At 38.6% G+C, this 21567-nt stretch overlaps 1 protein-coding gene across 4 annotated transcripts in view; it reads right to left on the bottom strand.

Moving 5' to 3' along the window:
* Positions 1-21567, bottom strand: part of OPHN1 (oligophrenin 1) — a 629407-nt gene that overhangs the window by 387060 nt on the left and 220780 nt on the right. For all 4 annotated transcript variants that reach the window (XM_005899246.2, XM_070365372.1, XM_070365370.1 and 1 more), the window contains exon 5: positions 20900-20971. In XM_005899246.2, coding sequence (XP_005899308.1) covers positions 20900-20971 — 72 coding nt within the window. The remainder of the gene's footprint in view (positions 1-20899; positions 20972-21567) is intronic.

The raw sequence follows: 21567 nt of genomic DNA, 5'->3' as shown, positions 1-21567 counted from the left end.
GAAAGTGAAAGTGGAGAGTGAAAAAGTTGGCTTAAAGCTCAGCATTCAGAAAACTAAGATCATGGCATCCAATCCCATCACTTCATGGCAAATATTTGGGGAAACAGTGTCAGACTTTATTTTTCTGGTCTCCAAAATCACTGCAGATGGTTACTGCAGGCTTGAAATTAAAAGATGCTTACTCCTTGGGAGGAAAGTTACGGCCAACCTAGATATTATAAAGCAGAAACATTACTTTGTCAACAAAGGTCCATCTAATCAAGGCTATGGTTTTCCATTAGTCATGTATGGATGTGAGATTTGGACCATAAAGAAAGCTGAGTGCAGAAGAATTGATACTTTTGAAGTGTGGTGTTGGAGAAGACTCTTGAGAGTCCGTTGGACTGCAAGGAGTTCCAACCAGTTCATCCTAAAGGAGATCAGTCCTGGGTATTCTTGGAAGGACTGATGTTGAAGCTGAAACTCCAATACTTTGGCCACCTGATGTGAAAAACTTACTCATTTGAAAGAACCCTGATGCTGGGAAAGACTGAGGCAGAAGGAGAATGGGAAAACAGAGTATGAGATGGATGACATCACCGACTAAGTGGACCTGAGTTTGGCTAAACTTCAGAAGTTGGTGATGGACATGGAGGTCTGGCGTGCTACGGTTCATGGAGTCACAAAGAGTCGGACACTACTGAGCAACTGAACTGAAGTCTTATAAAGTTGTAAATGACACATTAAATTAGAAGAAAACAAACGTCTTTCTAATTGCATAAATACACAAACTGCCATATGGAGGTTGAAAGACATACGCTATTTAATTGGAAAAGTGAAATGTATCAGATTTTAGCAAAAAGAAGTGGTTTATTAACTTTTTAGAGATCACAACAGACAACACAGAAATACAAAGGATCATAAGAAACTACTATCAACAATTATATGCCAGTAAAATGGACAACATGGAAGAAATGGACAAATTCTTAGAAAAGTACAACTTTCCAAAACTGGAACAGGAGGAAATAGAAAATCTTAACAGACCCATCACAAGCACGGAAATTGAAACTGTAATCAAAAATCTTCCAGCAAACAAAAGCCCAGGTCCAGACGGCTTTACAGCTGAATTCTACCAAAAATTTAGAGAACAGCTAACACCTATCCTGCTCAAACTCTTCCGGAAAATTGCACAGGAAGGTAAACTTCCAAACTCATTCTATGAGGCCACCATCACCCTAATACCAAAACCTGACAAAGATCCCACAAAAAAAGAAAACTACAGGCCAATATCACTGATGAACATAGATGCAAAAATCCTTAACAAAATTCTAGCAATCATAATCCAACAACACATTAAAAAGATCATACACCATGACCAAGTGGGCTTTATCCCAGGGATGCAAGGATTCTTCAATATCCATAAAATCAATCAATGTAATACACCACATTAACAAATTGAAAAATAAAACCATATGATTATCTCAATAGATGCAGAGAAAGCCTTTGACAAAATTCAACACCCATTTATGATAAAAACTCTCCAGAAAGCAGGAATAGAAGGAACATACCTCAACATAATAAAAGCTATACATGACAAACCCACAGCAAACATTATCCTCAATGGTGAAAAATTGAAAGCATTTCCTCTAAAGTCAGGAACAAGACAAGGGTGCCGCTTTCACCATTACTATTCAACATAGTTTTGGAAGTTTTGGCCACAGCAATCAGAGCAGAAAAAGAAATAAAAGGAATCCAAATTGAAAAAAGAAGAAGTAAAACTCTCACTATTTGCAGATGACATGATCCTCTACATAGAAAACCCTAAAGACTCGACCAGAAAATTACTAGAACTAATCATTGACTATAGTAAATTTGCAGGATATAAAATCAACACACAGAAATCCCTTGCATTCCTATACACTAATAATGAGAAAACAGAAAGAGAAATTAAGGAAACAATTCCATTCACCATTGCAACAGAAAGAATAAAATACTTAGGAATATATCTACCTAAAGAAACTAAAGACCTATATATAGAAAACTATAAAACACTGGTGAAGGAAATCAAAGAGGACACTAATAGATGGAGAAATATACCATGTTCATGGATTGGAAGAATCAATATAGTGAAAATGAGTATACTACCCAAAGCAATTTATAGATTCAATGCAATCCCTATCTAGCTACCAACAGTATTCTTCACAGAGCTAGAACAAATAATTTCACAATTTGTATGGAAATACAAAAAACCTCGAATAGCCAAAGCTATCTTGAGAAAGAAGAATGGAACTGGAGGAATCGACCTACCTGACTTCAGGCTCTACTACAAAGCCACAGTTATCAAGACAGTAGGCTACTGGCACAAAGACAGAAATATGGATCAATGGAACAAAATAGAAAGCCCAGAGATAAATCCACGCACATATGGACACCTTATCTTTGACAAAGGAGGCAAGAATATACAATGGATTAAAGACAATCTCTTTAACAAGTGGTGCTGGGAAATCTGGTCAACCACTTGTAAAAGAATGAAACTAGAACACTTTCTAACACCATACACAAAAATAAACTCAAAATGGATTAAAGATCTAAACATAAGACCAGAAACTATAAAACTCCTAGAGGAGAACATAGGCAAAACACTCTCTGACATACATCACAGCAGGATCCTCTATGACCCACCTCCCAGAATATCGGAAATAAAAGCAAAAATAAACAAATGGGACCTAATTAACCTTAAAAGCTTCTGCACATCAAAGGAAACTATTAGCAAGGTGAAAAGACAGCTTTCAGAATGGGAGAAAATAATAGCAAATGAAGCAACTGACAAACAACTAATCTCAAAAATATACAAGCAACTCCTACAGCTCAACTCCAGAAAAATAAATGACCCAATCAAAAAATGGGCCAAAGAACTAAACAAACATTTCTCCAAAGAAGACATACACATGGCTAGCAAACACATGAAAAGATGCTCAACATCACTCATTATCAGAGAAATGCAAATCAAGACCACTATGAGGTACCATTTCACACCAGTCAGAATGGCTGCAATCCAAAAGTCTACAAATAATAAATGTTGGAGAGGGTGTGGAGAAAAGGGAACCCTCTTACACTGTTGGTGGGAATGCAAACTAGTACAGCCACTATGGAGAACAGTGTGGAGATTCCTTAAAAAACTGAAAATAGAACTTCCTTATGATCCAGCAATTCCACTGCTGGGCATACACACTGAGGAAACAAGAAGGGAAAGAGACACGTGTACCCCAATGTTCATCGCAGCACTGTTTATAATAGCCAGGACATGGAAGAAATGTCCTAGATGTCCATCAGCAGATGAATGGATAAGAAAGCTGTGGTACATATACACAATGGAGTATTACTCAGCCATTAAAAAGAATACATTTGAATCAGTTCTAATGAGGTGGATGAAACTGGAGCCTATTCTACAGAGTGAAGTAAGCCAGAAGGAAAAACACCAATACAGTATACTAATGCATATATATGGAATTTAGAAAGATGATAACAATAACCCTGTGTACGAGACAGCAAAAGAGACACTGATGTATGGAACAGTCTTATGGACTCTGTGGGAGAGGGAGAGGGTGGGAATATTTGGGAGAATGGCATTGAAACATGTAAAATATCATGTATGAAACGAGTTGCCAGTCCAGGTTCGATGCACGATACTGGATGCTTGGGGCTAGTGCACTGGGACTACCCAGAGGGATGGTATGGGGAGGGAGGAGGGTTCAGGATGGGGAGCACATGTATACCTGTGATGGATTCATTTTGATATTTGGCAAAACTAATACAATTATGTAAAGTTTAAAAATAAAATAAAATTAAAAAAAAAAAAAATAAAATAAAATAAAATAAATAAAAACAAATATTGCCCCAAAAATCCAGTTTGTAAAACAGACTCAAAGGAAACCCCCCTGCTTGAAGGAGAAAATTAGGAGTTCCAATCAAAAGGTTACATCTACGCAAAAAAACTTCAATAAAGAGGACATGTATGAGATCACCTGACCCAGAATTTTGATGCCAAAACCTGACCCAAAATTTTGATGCCAGAATTTTTTGATGCTCTTTGTGCATCGATTCTGAATAGATATATGGATACAAAGGTATAGAGAAGACAGAAAGTGTGGCTGTATTCCTTTGCTAGGCAAAGGGGGATCACAAGCCAGCACCTCCCTGGTGGTGCTGTACCGCACACTCCCTGGGGAATAGGGAAAGTTTATATAGTTATGACTCCTGGTCTCAGGTAATGTGATAAGGATCAAGTCAGTAACAGTCTTGCATTCTTCTTTCTTCTGCAGAGTTTCAAAAGGGTGTGACTGCTGACAAAATTACAATCTCTACAGCAACTCTGATGGCCTAATCTCTCCTAATCTTGATGAACTTCTCTGGTTCCTTAAATCTTGCCTCAGGTGGTTTCTCGGCTGCTCCTCACCTGATTAGCAAGGGTTTGAATTTGCCCTTTGGAATTCAGAGAAGGTCATGGAGCCTAGAGTCTTGCCTACAAGAAACAGGGAACAAAAAGTCTTCCATGTCCAGGTACCCAACAGTGCCCTGCATGGCATCTATATGATACGTGGGAAAGGAACCATCTGACGACCATTTAGAAGCTACTGAAATTCAGTACTTGGATGCAATCTCAAAAACGACAGAATGATCTCTGTTCGTTTCCAAGGCAAACCATTCAATATCACAGTAATCCAAGTCTATGGCCCAAACAGTAATGCTAAAAAGGATGAAATTGACTGGTTCTATGAAGACCTACAAGACATTTTAGAACTAACACCCAAAAAAGATGTCCTTTTCTTTATAAAGGACTGCAATGCAAAAGTAGGAAGTCAAGAAACACCTGGAGTAAAAGGCAAATTTGGCCTTGGAATACGGAATGAAGCAGGGCAATAGAGTTTTGCCAAGAGAATGCACTGGTCATAGCAAACACACTCTTCCAACAACACAAGAGAAGACTCTACACATGGACATCAACAGATGGTCAACACCGAAATCAGACTGATTATATTCTTTGCAGTAAAAGAAGGAGAAGCTCTATACAGTCAACAAAAACAAGACCAGGAGCTGACTGTGGCTCAGATCAAGAACTCCTTATTACCAAATTCAGAGTTGAATTGAAGAAGCGAGGGGAAACCACTACACCATTCAGCTATGACCTAAATCAAATCCCTTATGATTATACAGTGGAAGTGAGAAATCAATTTAAGGGCCTAGATCTGTTAGAGTGCCTGATGAACTATGGAATGAGGTTTGTGACCTTGCACAGGAGACAGGGATCAAGACCATCCCCATGGAAAAGAAATGCAAAAAAGCAAAATGGCTGCCTGGGGAGGCCTTACAAATAGCTGTGAAAAGAAGAGAAGTAAAAAGCAAAGGAGAAAAGGAAAGATATAAGCATCTGAATGCAGAGTTCCAAAGAATAGCAAGAAGAGATAAGAAAGCCTTCCTCAGCGATCAATGCAAAAAAATAGAGGAAAACAACAGAATGGGAAAGACTAGAGATCTCTTCAAGAAAATTAGAAATACCAAGGGAACATTTCATGCAAAGATGCGCTCGATAAAGGACAGAAATGGTATGGACCTAACAGAAGCAGAAGATATTAAGAAGAGGTGGCAAGAATACACAGAAGAACTGTACAAAAAAGATCTTCATAACCCAGATAATCACAATGGTGTGATCACTCATTTAGAGCCAGATATCCTGGAATGTGAAGTCAAATGGGCCTTAGAAAGCATCACTATGAACAAAGCTAGAGGAGGTAATGGAATTCTAGTTGAGCTATTTAAAATCCTGAAAAATGATGCTGTGAAAGTGCTGCACTCAATATGCCAGCAAATTTGGAAAACTCAGCAGTGGCCACAGGACTGGGAAAGCTCAGGTGCCATTCCAATCCCAAAGAAAGGCAATGCCAAAGAATGCTCACACTACCACACAACTGCACTTGTCTCACACGCTATAAAGTAATGCTCAAAATTCTCCAAGCCAGGCTTCAGCAATACGTGAACGGTGAAATTCCAGATGTTCAAGCAGGTTTTAGAAAAGGCAGACGAACCAGAGATCAAATTGCCAACATCCACTGGATCATCGAAAAAGCAAGAGAGTTCCAGAATAACATCTATTTTTGCTTTATTGTCTATGCCAAAGCCTTTGACTGTGTGGATAACAATAAACTGTGGAACATTCTGAAAGAGATGGGAATACCAGACCAGCTGACCTGCCTCTTGAGAATCCTGTATGCAAGTCAGGAAGCAACAGTTAGAACTGGACATGGAACAACAGACTGGTTCCAAATAGGAAAAGAAGTACATCAAGGCTGTATATTGTCACCCTGCTTATTGAATTTACATGCAGAGTACATCATGAGAAACACTGGACTGGAAGAAACACAAGCTGGGATCAAGATTGCCAGCAGAAATATCAATAACCTCAGATATGCAGATGACACCACCCTTATGGCAGAAAGAGAAGAGGAACTCAAAAGGATCTTGATGAAAGTGAAAGTGGAGAGGGAAAAAGTTGGCTTAAAGCTCAACATTCAGAAAACGAAGATTATGGCATCTGGTCCCATCACTTCATGGGAAATAGATGGGGAAACAGTGGAAACAGTGTCAAACTTTATTTTTGGGGGCTCCAAAATCACTGCAGATAGTGACTGCAGCCATGAAATTAAAAGATGCTTACTCCTTGGAAGGAAAGTTATGACCAACCTAGATAGCATATTCAAAAGCAGAGACATTACTTTGCCAACAAATGTCCATCTAGTCAAGGCTATGGGTTTTTCTGTGGTCATGTATGGATGTGAGAGTTGGACTGTGAAGAAGGCTGAGCGCCGAAGAATTGATGCTTTTGAACTGTGGTGTTGGAGAAGAGTCTTGAGAGTCCCTTGGACTGCAAGGAGATCCAACCAGTCCATTCTGAAGGAGATCAGTCCTGGGATTTCTTTGAAAGGAATGATGCTAAAGCTGAAACGCCAGTACTTTGGCCACCTCATGCTAAGAGTTGACTCATTGGAAAAGACTCTGATGCTGGGAGGGATTGGGGGCAGGAGGAGAAGGCAACGACAGAGGGTGAGATGGCTGGATGACATCACTGACTCAATGGACGTGAGTCTCAGTGAACTCCAGGAGTTGGTGATGGGCAGGGAGGCCTGGCGTGCTGCAATTCATGGGGTCCCAAAGAGTCGGACACGACTGAGCGACTGAACTGAACTGTGTAAAAGGAGGTATCACATTGGCTAATCTGATGGGAACCACTGTCTCTGTGAAATGACTCAGCTACAAAACAGCTTTCTGACATTTAGAGCACTGAAAGAGCCTATCCACTGGGGCCTAAACAAACAAGTTAAACTGACAATAGATTCAAGTGGAATATAAATTAATTCTGCAAGTGGGTTGATTTGCACTATCCAGCAAAAGCGTCCCTGAGCAACAGCTCAAAATCTGTCCATACTGAAGCCACAGGAGATTATTGAGTATCATGAGTCACCCTTCATGATGCTTGCCCCAGCACCATTTCACAAATTTCACGTAAGATATTGGGTTATTTCAAGAGGTGATAGCATCAGTGTTGTTTGAAGAGGATCACCCCATTCCCAAGTCTGGTACTTTAAAAAAACGATATTGCATAGGAACCTGGAATGTTAAGTCCCTGAATTAAGGTAAATTGAAAGTGGTGAAACAGGAGATGGCAAGAGTGAACATCCATATTTTAGGAATCAGTGCACTAAAATGGACTGGAATGGGCAAATTTAATTCAGATGACAATTATATCTACTACTGCAGGCAAGAATACCTTAGAAGACAGGGAATAGCTCTTAAAGTCAACAAAAGATGCCAAAATGCAGTTCTTCAGTGCAATCTCAAAAACAACAAAATGATCGCTCTTCTTTTCCAAGGCAAACCATTCAATATCACAGCAATCCAAATCTATGTCACATCCACTAATGCCAAAGTAGCTGGAGTTGAATTATTCTATGAAGACATGTAAGACTTTCTAGAATTGACACCAAAAATAGATGTCCTTTTCATCATAGAGGACTGGAATACAAAAGTATTAAGTCAAGAGATATCTGGTATAACAGGCAAGCTTAGTCCTTGACTACAAAATGAAGGGAAAAAGCTAACAGAATTTTGCTAAAAGAACCCACTGCTCATAGCAAACACCCTCTTCCAACAACATAAGAGAAGACTCTACACATGGACATCGCCAGATGGTGAATACCAAAATCAGATTCATTATATTCTTTGCAACCGAAGATGGAGAAGCTTTATATAGTCAGCACAAACAAGATTGGGAGATAACTTTGGCTCAGAATGTGAACCCCGTATTGTCAAATTCAGACATAAATTGAAGAAAGTAGGGAAAACCACTAGATCACTCAGTCATGACTTAAATCAAATCTCATATGATTATACAGTGGAAGTGACAAACAGATTCAAGAGATTAGATCTGATAGATTAAGTGCCTGAAGAACAATGGACTGAGGTTCGTGACACTGTACAGGAGGCAGTGATCCATTCCCAAGAAGAAGAAATGCAAAAAGGCAAATGGTTGTCTGAGGAGGCGGCTCCTGCTGCTGCTGCTACTAAGTCATGTCAATCGTGTCCAACTCTGTGCAACCCCATAGAAGGCAGGCCACCAGGCTCCCCCATCCTCAGGATTCTCCAGGCAAGAACACTGGAGTGGGTTGCCATTGCCTTCTCCAATGCATGAAAGTGAAAAGTACAAGTGAAGTCGCTCAGTTGTGCCCGACTCTTTGTGCCCCCATGGACTGCAGCCTACCAGGCTCCTCTGTCCGTGGGATTTTCCAGGCAAGAGTACTGGATAGTCTAATACATACAAGGTCACTGACACTGAAAAGAGTCACTGCATGTCTCATCCTATGACCTCAGTCCTGAGAACTGTGTGCAGCTTTACTCGTTCTCGGAATAGGAACTGATAAGGAACAGAGAATCTTTGAGGAATAGAAAACAACATGTAGGAATCCTCCTGTTAAATGTTCCCTGACAAATCCAATTTACCATTGCAACAAAAACAATAAAATACTTAGAAATAAATTTACCTAAAGAAACAAAAGACCTATATACAGAAAACTAAAAAACACTGAGCAAGAAAGCAAAGATGACACAGATAGGTGGAGAAATATACCATGTTTTTGAATTGGAAGAATCGATACAGAGAAAATGAGTATACTACCCAAAGCAATCTATAGAGTCAACCAATCACTATCAAGCTACCAACAGTATTTTGCACAAAACTACAACAAATAATTTTACAGTTTGTATGTAAACACAAAAAACCTTGAATAGCCAAAGCAATCTTCAGAAAAAATGGACCTGGAGGAATCAACCTTCCTGACTTCAGAATATATTACAAAGCTACAGTCATCAAGACAGTATGGTACTGGCACAAAGACAGAAATATGGATCAATGAAACAAAATAGAAATATCAGAGATAAATCCACGCACCTATGGACACCTTATCTTTGACAAAGGAGGCAAAAATATACAATGGAGAAAAGACAATCACTTTGACAAGTGGTGCGGAGAAAACTGGTCAACTAATTGTAAATGAATGAGACTAGAACCCTTTCTAACACCATACACAAAAACTAACTCAAAATGTATTAAAGATCTAAATGTAAGACCAGAAACTATAACACTCTTAGAGTAAAACAAAGGCAAAACACTCTGACATAAATCACAGCAAGATCATCTATTATACACCTTCCAGAGTAATGGAAATAAAACCAAAATTCAACAAATGGGAACTAATTAAACTTAAAAGGTTTTGCACAAGGAAGGAAACTATAAGCAAGGTGATAATGCAGCTTTCAGAATGGCAGGACATAATAGCAAACAAAGCAACTGAAAAGTAATTAATCTCCAAAATATACAAGCAGCTCATGGAGCTCAATACCAGAAAAATGAACAACCCAATCAAAAAGTGGGCCAAAGAACTAAACAGACATCTCTCCAAAGAAGATATACAGATGGCTAATAAGCACACGAAAAGATGCTCAAAATCACTCATTATTTGAGAAATGCCAATCAAAACCACCGTGAGGTATATCATCTTATACTGGTCAGAATGACTGCCATCAAAATGGCTACAAAAAATAAATGCTGGAGAGGGTGCAGATAAAAGGGAACCCTCTTACACATGGTAGGAATGCAAACCAGGACAGCCAACTATGGAGAACAGTGTGAAGATTCCTTTAAAAAATGGAAATAAAACTGCCATATGATCCAGCAATAGCACTGCTGGACATACACACCAAGGAAACCAGAATTGAAAGAGACACATGTACCCAAGTGTTCATTGCAGCACTCTTTACAATAGCCAAGACATGGAAGCAACCTAGATGTCCATTGGCAGACGAATGGATAAGGAAGTCATGGTACATACACACAATGGAATATCACTCAAATATAAAAAAAGAACATATTTGAGTCAGTTCTAATGTGGTGGATGAAACTGGAGCCTATTATACAGAGTAAAGAGAATCAGAAAGAGAAACACCAATACAGTATATGAATGCATATATATGGAAAATAGAAAGATGGTAATGACGATCCTATATGCAAGGCAGGAAATTAGACACAGATGTAAAGAACAGACTTTTGGAGGAGCTAAGATGGCGGAGGAGTAGGACAGGGAGAACACTTTCTCCCCTAAAAATTCATCAAAAGAACATTTAAACGCTGAGTAAATTCCACAAAACAACTTCTGAATGCCAGAAGAGGACATCAGGCACCCAGAAAAGCAACCCAAGTCTTCGAAAGGAGGTAGGAAAAAATATAAAAGACAAAAAAAAAAGAGACAAAAGAGGGAGGGACGGAGTTCTGTCCCGGGAAGGGAATCTTAAAAAGAGAGGAGTTTCCAAAAACCAGGAAACCTTCTCACTGCCAAATCTGTGCTGAGCCTTGGAAGCACAGAGGGCAACATAACAGGGAGGAAAAATAAATAAACAATTAAAACCTGCACATTGTGAGCCCTACGGTAACTCCCCCAGTGGAGAAGCAGCGCAGATGCCTGCACACGCCACTACCAAGCGGGGGCTGGGCTGGGCTGGGCAGGGAGGCACGGCGCGGACTGCACTGCTGAGAGTAAAGATCTGGCCTGAATACCCTGAGCGCTATCTGAGAGAAATAATTTGGGCTAGCAAACCAGACTGTGGGATATCTACCACACGAAAAGCCAGCCCTAACCTAAGACAGAAATAGCCGGCGGCAGACCATCCCCCTCCAGTGACAGGCAGCCAGAGCCGGAAGGGGGCAATCACAGCCCCAGAGAGACATTATCTATAAAACTGTAAGCAGGCTTTTTTGCTAACTAAAACTTCTTGGGGGTCTGGACGGTCAACATCTGCCTGAGAAGGTGCACCAGTTGCACACCTAGATAACCGAACGGCAGGGAGGCGATAAGTTGCAGCAATCACGCGCGCCAAACACCTCATCACCTGAGTTGCTGGGATCTGGGAAGGGCACAAAACACAGGCCCAACCAAGTCTGCACCTCTGAGGACTACCCAAGTGCCTGAACCTGAGCGGCTTGGATCTGGGAGGTGCAGGCAGCCCAGGGCCGGCCACGGATGGTTCGCGGTGGAGCAACCTAGAGCCTGAGCAGTGTGGGCAGAGAGGCTACACGCACCGTGAGCGGGGGAAGACCCAGTGTGGCTGAGGCACTGAGAGCACACGCCAGTGTTATTTGTTTGGAGCATCCCTCCCTACCTCCCCACAGCACAACTGAACAAGTGACCAAAAAAAAATAAAAGTGTCCACCACCATCCCCTTTGTGTCAGGGCAGAAACCAGACACTGAAGAGACCAGCAAACAGAAGAAGCTATAACAGAGGGAACTGCCTTGGAAGCTACAGGCAATAGATTAAAACCCTGTGGTTAGTACCAACTACATAGTAAGGGGCCTATAGATCTTGAGAAGTATAAGTTGGACCAAGGAACTAGCCAAAAATGAACTGAACCCACAATACTCACAACAAAACCAGAGAAAGTCCTAGATATATTTTTACTACTTTTACGAACATTCTTTCTTTCTTTTTTTTTTAATTTTTTAAAAAAATTTTAAGTCCTCTATTATTCTTTTTAATTTTCACTTTTATAATTGATTACTTGCAAAAAAAAAAAAAAAAAACCCTATTTTTTAAAGCAAATTTCATATATATATTCTTTATAATTTTTTTGCCCTTGTTTTTTTTTTTTCATTCTTTTCTTTAACATTGTATTTTTGAAATGCCAAACTCTGCTCTACATTTTTAATTTTAGGTTTTGGTATTTTTTATAAATTTTGTACCTATAGTTTTTTTTTAAATTTCTGTGACCCTTTTTTTTTTCTCTTTCTCTGTTTCTTTCTCTTCTTCTTTTAATAACATTGTATATCTGAAATGCCAAACTCTACTCTAGATATTTAATTTATGCTTTTTAGTATTTGTTATTAATTTTGTACCTGTATTTTCTTTATAATTTATGCGACTTTGTTTGTTTTTGTTTGTTTTTTTCTCTCTCTCTTTCTTTTTCTTCTTCTTTTTTAAGATTGTGTTTTTGAAATTCCAAACTCTACTCTAGATTTTTACTTTTTGCTTTTTGGTATTAGTTATCAATTTTGTACCTATATTTTCATTATAATTTTCACAGCCTTGTTTGCTTTTGTTTGTTCGTTTTTTCTCTCTCTCTTTTCCTTCTTCTTTTCTTTAACATCATATGTTTGAAATTGCAAACTCTACTCTAGATTTTTAATTTTTGCTTTTCTGTATTTGTTACCATTTTTATACCTTTAAGAACCCAATCTTCAGTACCCATTTTTCACTATGGAGCGAGATTACTGGCTTGACTGCTCTCTCTCTTTGGACTCTCCTTTTTCTACACCAGATCACCTGTGTCTCGTCACTAACTCTACTCTACCCAACTCTGTGAATTTCTGTGTGTTCCAGACAGTGGAGAACACTTAGGGAACTGATTACTGGCTGGATCTGTCTCCCTCCTTTTCATTCCCCCCTTTTATCCTGTGGACATCTCTGTAACCTTCCTCCTTCTTCTTTTCTCTGTATAACTCCGTGAACAACTCTGAGCGGTCCAGTTGTGGATTGCACATAAGGAAGAGATTACTGGCTAGCCCAGTCTCTCCTCTGTTGATTCCACCTCATCTCATTCGGGTCACCCCTAACTCCCTCCTCCCTCTTCTCTTCTCCATGTAACGCTGTGAACCTCTCTGGGTGACCCTCACAGTAGAGAAACTTTTCATCTTTAACGTAGATGTTGTATCAATGGTGCTGTATAGAAGGAGAAGCTTTGAAACTACTGTAAAAATAAGACAGATAACTGGAAGCAGGAGGCATAAGTCCAAACCCGGACTCCAGGGAACTCCTGACTCCAAGGAACATTAATTGACAGGAGCTCATCAAATGCCTCCATACCTACACTGAAACCAAGCACCACACAAGGGCCAACAAGTTCCAGGGCAAGACATACCAAATAAATTCTCCAGCAACAAAGGAACACAGCCCTCAGCTCCAAGATACATGCTGCCCAAAGTCACCCCAAAACCATAGACATCTCATAACGCATTATTGGACACTTCATTGCACTCCAGAGAGAAGAAATACAGCTCCACCCACCAGAACACCAACACAAGCTTCCCTAAAAAAGAAACCTTGACAAGCCACCTGTACAAACCCACACACAGCAAGGAAACGCCACAATAAAGAGAACTCCACAAACTGCCAGAATACACAAAGGACACCCCAAACTCAGCAATTTAAACAGGATGAAGAGACAGAGGAATACCAGCAGATAAAGGAACAGGATAAATGCCCACCAAACAAACAAAAGAGGAAGAGATAGGGAATCTACCTGATAAAGAATTCCGAATAATGATAGTGAAATTGATCCAAAATCTTGAAATCAAAATGGAATCACAGATAAGTAGCCTGGAGACAAAGACTGAGAAGATGCAAGAAAGGTTTAACAAGGACCTAGAAGAAATAAAAGAGAGTCAATATATAATGAGTAATGCAATAAATGAAATTAAAAACACTCTGGAGGCAACAAATAGTAGAATAACAGAGGCAGAAGATAGGATTAGTGAATTAGAAGATAGAATGGTAGAAATAAATGAATCAGAGAGGAAAAAAGAAAAACGAATTAAAAGAAATGAGGACAATCTATGAGACCTTCAGGAAAATATTAAATGCTACAACATTCGAATCATAGGGGTCCCAGAAGAAGAAGACAAAAAGAAAGACCATGAGAAAATACTTGAGGAGATAATAGTTGAAAATTGCCCTAAAATGGGGAAGGAAATAATCACCCAAGTCCAAGAAACCCAGGGGAGTCCCAAACAGAATAAACCCAAGGCGAAACACCCAAGACACATATTAATCAAATTAACAAAGATCAAACACAAAGAACAAATATTAAAAGCAGCAAGGGAAAAACAACAAATAACACACAAGGGTGTTCCCATAAGGATAACAGCTGATCTTTCAATAGAAACTCTTCAAGCCAGGAGGGAATGGCAAGACATACTTAAAATGATGAAAGAAAATAACCTACAGCCCAGATTATTGTACCCAGCAAGGATCTCATTCAAATATGAAGGAGAAATCAAAAGCTTTTCAGACAAGCAAAAGCTAAGAGAATTCAGCACCACCAAACCAGCTCTCCAACAAATACTAAAGGATATTCCCTAGACAGGAAACACAAAAACGGTGTATAAAATCGAACCCAAAACAATAAAGTAAATGGCAACGGGATCATACTTATCAGTAATTACCTTAAACGTAAATGGGTTGAATGCCCCAACCAAAAGACAAAGACTGGATGAATGGATACAAAAACAAGACCCCTACGTATGTTGTCTACAAGAGACCCACCTCAAAACAGGGGACACATACAGACTGAAAGTGTAGGGCTGGAAAAAGATTTTACATGCAAATAGGGACCAAAAGAAAGCAGGAGTAGCAATACTCATATCAGATGAAATAGACTTTAAAACAAAGGCTGTGAAAAGAGACAAAGATGGTCACTACATAATGATTAAAGGATCAATCCAAGAAGAAGATATAACAATTATAAATATATATGCACCCAACACGGGAGCACCGCAATAAGTTAGACAAATGCTAACAAGTATGAAAGGAGAAATTAACAATAAAACAATAATAGTGGGAGACTTTAATACTTCACTCATACCTATGGATAGATCAACTAAACAGAAAATTAACAAGGAAACACAGTTTAAATGATACAATAGACCAGTTAGACCTAATTGATATCTATAGGACATTTCATCCCAAAAAATTAATTTCACCTTTTTCTCAAGCACACACGGAACCTTCTCCAGGATAGATCACATCCTGGGCCATAAATCTAGACTTGGTACATTCAATAAAATTGAAATCATTCCAAGCATCTTTTCTGACCACAAGGCAGTAAGATTAGATCTCAATTACAGGAGAAAAACTGTTTAAAAATTCCAACATATGGAGGCTGAACAACACGCTGCTAAATAACCAACAAATCACAGAAGAAATCAAAAAAGAAATCAAAATTTGCATAGAAATGAATGAAAATGAAAACACAACAACCCAAAACCTGTGGGACACTTTAAAAGCAGTCCTAAGGGGCAAGTTCATAGCAATACAGGCATGCCTCAAGAAAAAAGAAAAAAGTCAAATAAATAACCTAACTCTACACTTAAAGCAACTAGAAAAGGAAGAAATGAAGAACCCCAGGGTTAGTAGAAGGAAAGAAATCTTAAAAATTAGGGCACAAATAAATGCAAAAGAAACAAAAGAGACCATAGCAAAAATCAACAAAGCTAAAGCTGGTTCTTTAAAAGGATAAATACAATTGACAAACCAGTAGCCAGACTCATCAAGAAACAAAGGGAGAAAAATCAAATCAATAAAATTAGAAATGAAAATGGAGAGATCACAACAGACAACACAGAAATACAAAGGATCATAAGAGACTACTATCAACAATTATACATCAATGAAATGGACAACGTGGAAGAAATGGACAAATTCTTAGAAAAGTACAACTTTCCAAAACTGGACCAGGAAGAAATAGAAAATCTTAACAGACCTATCACAAGCATGGAAATTGAAACTGTAATCAAAAATCTTCCAGCAAACAAAAGCCCAGGTCCAGATGGCTTCACAGCTGAATTCTACCAAAAATTTAGAGAAGAGCTAACACCAATCCTGCACAAACTCTTCCAGAAAATTGCAGAGGAAGGTAAACTTCCAAACTCATTCTATGAGGCCACCATCATCCTAATACCAAAACCTGACAAAGATCCCACAAAAAAAGAAAACTACAGGCCAATATTATTGATGAACGTAGATGCAAATATCCTTAACAAAATTCTAGCAATCAGAATCCAACAACACATTAAAAAGATCATACACCATGACCAAGTGGGCTTTATCCCAGGGATGCAAGGATTCTTCAATATCTGCAAATCAATCAATGTAATATATCACATTAACAAATTGAAAAATAAAAACCATGTGACTATCTCAATAGATGCAGAGAAAGCCTTTGACAAAATTCAACATCCATTTATGATAAAAACTCTCCAGAAAGCAGGAATAGAAGGAACATACCTCAACATAATAAAAGCTATACATGACAAACCCACAGCAAACATTATCCTCAATGGTGAAAAATTGAAAGCATTTCCTCTAAAGTCAGGAACAAGACAAGGTGCCGCTTTCACCATTACTATTCAACATAGTTTTGGAAGTTTTGGCCACAGCAATCAGAGCAGAAAAAAAGAAGTAAAAGGAATCCAAATTGGAAAAAAAGAAGTAAAACTATCACTGTTTGCAGATGACATGATCCTCTACATAGAAAACCCTAAAGACTCCACCAGAAAATTACTAGAACTAATCATTGACTATAGTAAAGTTGCAGGATATAAAATCAACACACAGAAATCCCTTGCATTCCTATACACTAATAATGAGAAAACAGAAAGAGAAATTAAGGAAACAATTCCATTCACCATTGCAACGGAAAGAATAAAATACTTGGGAATATATCTACCTAAAGAAACTAAAGACCTATATATAGAAAACTATAAAACATTGGTGAAAGAAATCAAAGAGGACACTAATAGATGGAGAAATACACCTTGTTCATGGCTTGGAAGAATCAATATAGTGAAAATGAGTATACTACCCAAAGCAATTTATAGATTCAATGCAATCCCTATCAAGCTACCAATGGTATTCTTCACAGAGCTAGAACAAATACTTTCACAATTTGTATGGAAATACAAAAAACCTCGAATAGCCAAAGCTATCTTGAGAAAGAAGAATGGAACTGGAGGAATCAACCTACCTGACTTCAGACTTTACTACAAAGCCACAGTTATCAAGACAGTATGGTACTGGCACAAAGACAGAAATATTGATCAATGGAACAAAATAGAAAGCCCAGAGATAAATCCACGCACATATGGACACCTTATCTTTCACAAAGGAGGCAAGAATATACAATGGATTAAAGACAATCTCTTTAACAAGTGGTGCTGGGAAACCTGGTCAACCACTTGTAAAAGAATGAAACTAGAACACTTTCTAACACCATACACAAAAATAAACTCAAAATGGATTAAAGATCTAAACGGAAGACCAGAAACTATAAAACTCCTAGAGGAGAATTTAGGCAAAACACTCTTCAACATACATCACAGCAGGATCCTCTATGACCCACCTCCCAGAATATTGGAGATAAAAGCAAAAATAAACAAATGGGACCTAATTAAACTTAAAAGCTTCTGCACAACAAAGGAAACTATAAGCAAGGGGAAAAGGCAGCCTTCAGAATGGGAGAAAATAATAGCAAATGAAGCAACTGACAAACAACTAATCTCAAAAATATACAAGCAACTCCCACAGCTCACCTCCAGAAAAATAAATGACCCAATCAAAAAATGGGCCAAAGAACTAAATAGACATTTCTCCAAAGAAGACATACAGATGGCTAACAAACACATGAAAAGATGCTCAACATCACTCATTATCAGAGAAATGCAAATCAAAACCACAATGAGGTACCATTTCACACCAGTCAGAATGGCTGCAATCCAAAAGTCTACAAGCAATAAATGCTGGAAAGGGTGTGGAGAAAAGGGAACCCTCTTACACTGTTGGTGGGAATGCAAACTAGTACAGCCACTATGGAGAACAGTGTGGAGATTCCTTAAAAAACTGGAAATAGAACTGCCTTATGATCCAGCAATCCCACTGCTGGGCATACACACTGAGGAAACCAGAATTGAAAGAGACACATGTACCCCAATGTTCATCACAGCACTGTTTATAACAGCCAGGACATGGAAGCAGCCTAGATGTCCATCAGCAGATAAATGGATAAGAAAGCTGTGGTACATATACACAATGGAGTATTACTCAGCCATTAAAAAGAATACATTTGAATCAGTTCTAATGAGGTGGATGAAACTGGAGCCTATTATACAGAGTGAAGTAAGCCAGAAAGAAAAACACCAATACAGTATACTAATGCATATATATGGAATTTAGAAAGATGATAACAATAACCCTGTGTACGAGACAGCAAAAGAGACACTGATGTATAGAACAGTCTTATGGACTCTGTGGGAGAGGGAGAGGGTGGGGAGATTTCTAGAATGGCATTGAAACATGTATAATAGCATTTATGAAACGAGTTGCCAGTCCAGGTTCGATGCACGATACTGGATGCTTGGGGCTGGTGCACTGGGACGACCCAGAGGGATGGTATAGGGAGGGAGGAGGGAGGAGGGTTCAGGATGGGGAACACAGGTACACCTGTGGCAGATTCATTTCAATATTTGGCAAAACTAATACAATATTGTAAAGTTTAAAAATAAAATAAAATTTAAAAAAAAAAAAGAACAGACTTTTGGACTGTGTGGGAGAAGGCGAGGGTGGGATGATTTGAGAGAATAGCAGTGAAACATGTATATTATCATATGTAAAATAGATGACCAGTTCAAATTTGATACATAAAGCAGGGCACTCAAAGTTGGTGCTCTGGGACAACCCAGAGATGGTAGGAGATGGTATGACAGGGCTGTTATTGTCACCCTGTTTATTTAATTTATATGCAGAATACATTATGTAAAATGATGGGCTGCATGAATCACAAGCTGAATCAAGATTGTGAGGGAAAATATCAACAACCTCAAATATGCAGATGATACAAATATAATGGCAGAGAGTGAAGACAAACTAAAGATCTCCTGATGAAGATGAAAGAGGAGTATGAAAAAGCTGGCTTAAAACCCAACATTCAAAAAACTAAGATCATGGCATCCAGTCCCATCACTTCATGGCAAACAGATGGGGGAAAAGTAGAAACAATGGCATATTTTGTTTCTTGGGTGCCAAAATCACTTGAGATGGTGACTGCAGCCATGAAATTAAAAGACGCTTACTCCTTGGAAGGAAAGTTATGACCAACCTAGACAGCATATTTAAAAGCAACGACAAAGACATTACTTTGCCAACAAAGGTCTGTCTAGTCAAGGCTGTGGTATTTCCAATAGTCATGTATGGATGTGAGAGTTAGACTATAAAGAAAGCTGAGCACTGAAGAACTGATGCTTTTGAACTGTGGTGTTGGAGAAGACTCTTGAGAGTTCCTTGAACTGCAAGGAGATCAACCAGTCAATCTTAAAGGAGATAAATCCTGAATATTCATTGGAAGGGCTGATACTGAAGCTGAAGCTCCAATACTTTGGCCACCTGATGTAAAGAGCCAACTCATTGAAAAAGACCCTGATGCTGGGAAAGATTGAAGGCAAAAGGAGAGGGGGTGGCAGAGGATTAGATCATTAGATAGCATCACCAAATGAGTGGAAATGGATTAGAGCAAACTCTGGGAGAATGTGTAGGACAAGAAGCCTGCCAGGCTGTAGTCCATGTGATTGCAAAGAGTTAAACACAATTTAGCAACTGAACAACAACAACAACAGGACATGGAAGCATCTTAGAAAACTCATTGGCAATAATTTATCCATTGATGGACCTTTGGGCTGTTTCCAGTTTGGGGGCTATTATGAATAAAGTTTCTCCAAATATTCTCATGAAAAAAAAGAAATTTGACAATTATTCATGCCCCTTCATGAGACACTGGGGAATCAGAGAGATCCATGGGAATTTGACATTATCTGGTACAATGCTGCCCAGTAGAAATTTCTACAATAATGGAAATGTTCTATATTTGCACTATCCAATACAACAGCCACTAGCCACATGTGACTCACTAAGCATTTGAAATGTGACTATCATATCTGAGAAACTAATTTTATTTTCTTTATATAGTTTTTGGCTACCATATTGGATAACACAGATATAGACAGTATAGTTTAATTGAAAGCATGTGGGATTTGAAGCTAAATAGATCCTCAGTTTTAAATCTTAGTGACTGTCAGTTACTAACTACATCACGATAATTTTGGTCATGGTCTTTATCTTGTTCAAACTTCAGTTTCCTTATTTGTAAAATGGGGATAATACCAGAACCTCACAGGTTTGTTGTGATTAAGAGAATGAATGTAAAACACCTAGCCCAGGGCTCAGAACATAGTAAGTCATCTTTAAATAATATCTATTATTATCAAGTTCCCATTTTCCATATGGAGAATCTGAAGCTCCAAAAGGAGAAGTATCTTGTCCACAGTTACAGGTAGCTGGAAGCACAGTCAGGAGCTAAATTCAGATGTTCTCACTTTCTGATAAGAAGTTTTCTTATAGAGATGAATCCTCCTCAAGCTTGAAGGGTGAAGGGTGGTAGCCCAAACAACTATCCACATGCTATTAAAAAAAATATCTACACACGTAGAGAAAATGTACCTTTGTGAAGCCTATTTGTTCCTTCCGGAAATTCTCCAGGGGTTTGATCAGCAAATCACTAGCATTGTGTACCTAGAGAAAAAGAAAAAACACACAAAATAACTTTCAAATTAGCAAGGTTCAGAGTCAAGATTCATTGTTACTAGGATATTTCCTTATAATACATCATCAACGTATATTAGTGCAAAATGTTAACTGGTTTGCTGGTTTGTTGGGTTTTGTTACTGTTTTCCCACATTGCTCTTTTAAAATCAAATGCTTTCAGAGAAAATGAGAAAAGAAACATTAGGGGCCTTTCTTTGCAACTTTACTGGTAGTATTATCTGACTTTTTAATTGATAAATATCCAGAGACATGACCAGAAATAGACACAGGAAGCCTGAAGTATTTGTGGAAAAGAGAAGAAAAGGGGAATGCAAAAACACATGAAAAGGGCAATTGCACCAAGTACAAATCATTTCATGGGAATTAACAGTAATAGCACTAGGAAAGCAAATGAATTAACAGTAATAGCACCAGGAAAGATCCCAGTATAAACTGTTTCTAGCCCTGCCCTAGTTTGTCATAAAGCCAGAACATTTCCCTCAGAACTAGGAATCTATTACAGCATCACAGAGAATACTAGACCAGGCCTTCAAAAGATGTAACTGTATGCTCAGAACCTGACA

Source organism: Bos mutus, chromosome X, assembly GCF_027580195.1.
Source record: "Bos mutus isolate GX-2022 chromosome X, NWIPB_WYAK_1.1, whole genome shotgun sequence".
NCBI lineage: Eukaryota > Metazoa > Chordata > Mammalia > Artiodactyla > Bovidae > Bos > Bos mutus.
Note: the sequence above shows the minus strand (reverse complement) of the source record. Positions and strands in the feature narration are given on the sequence as shown.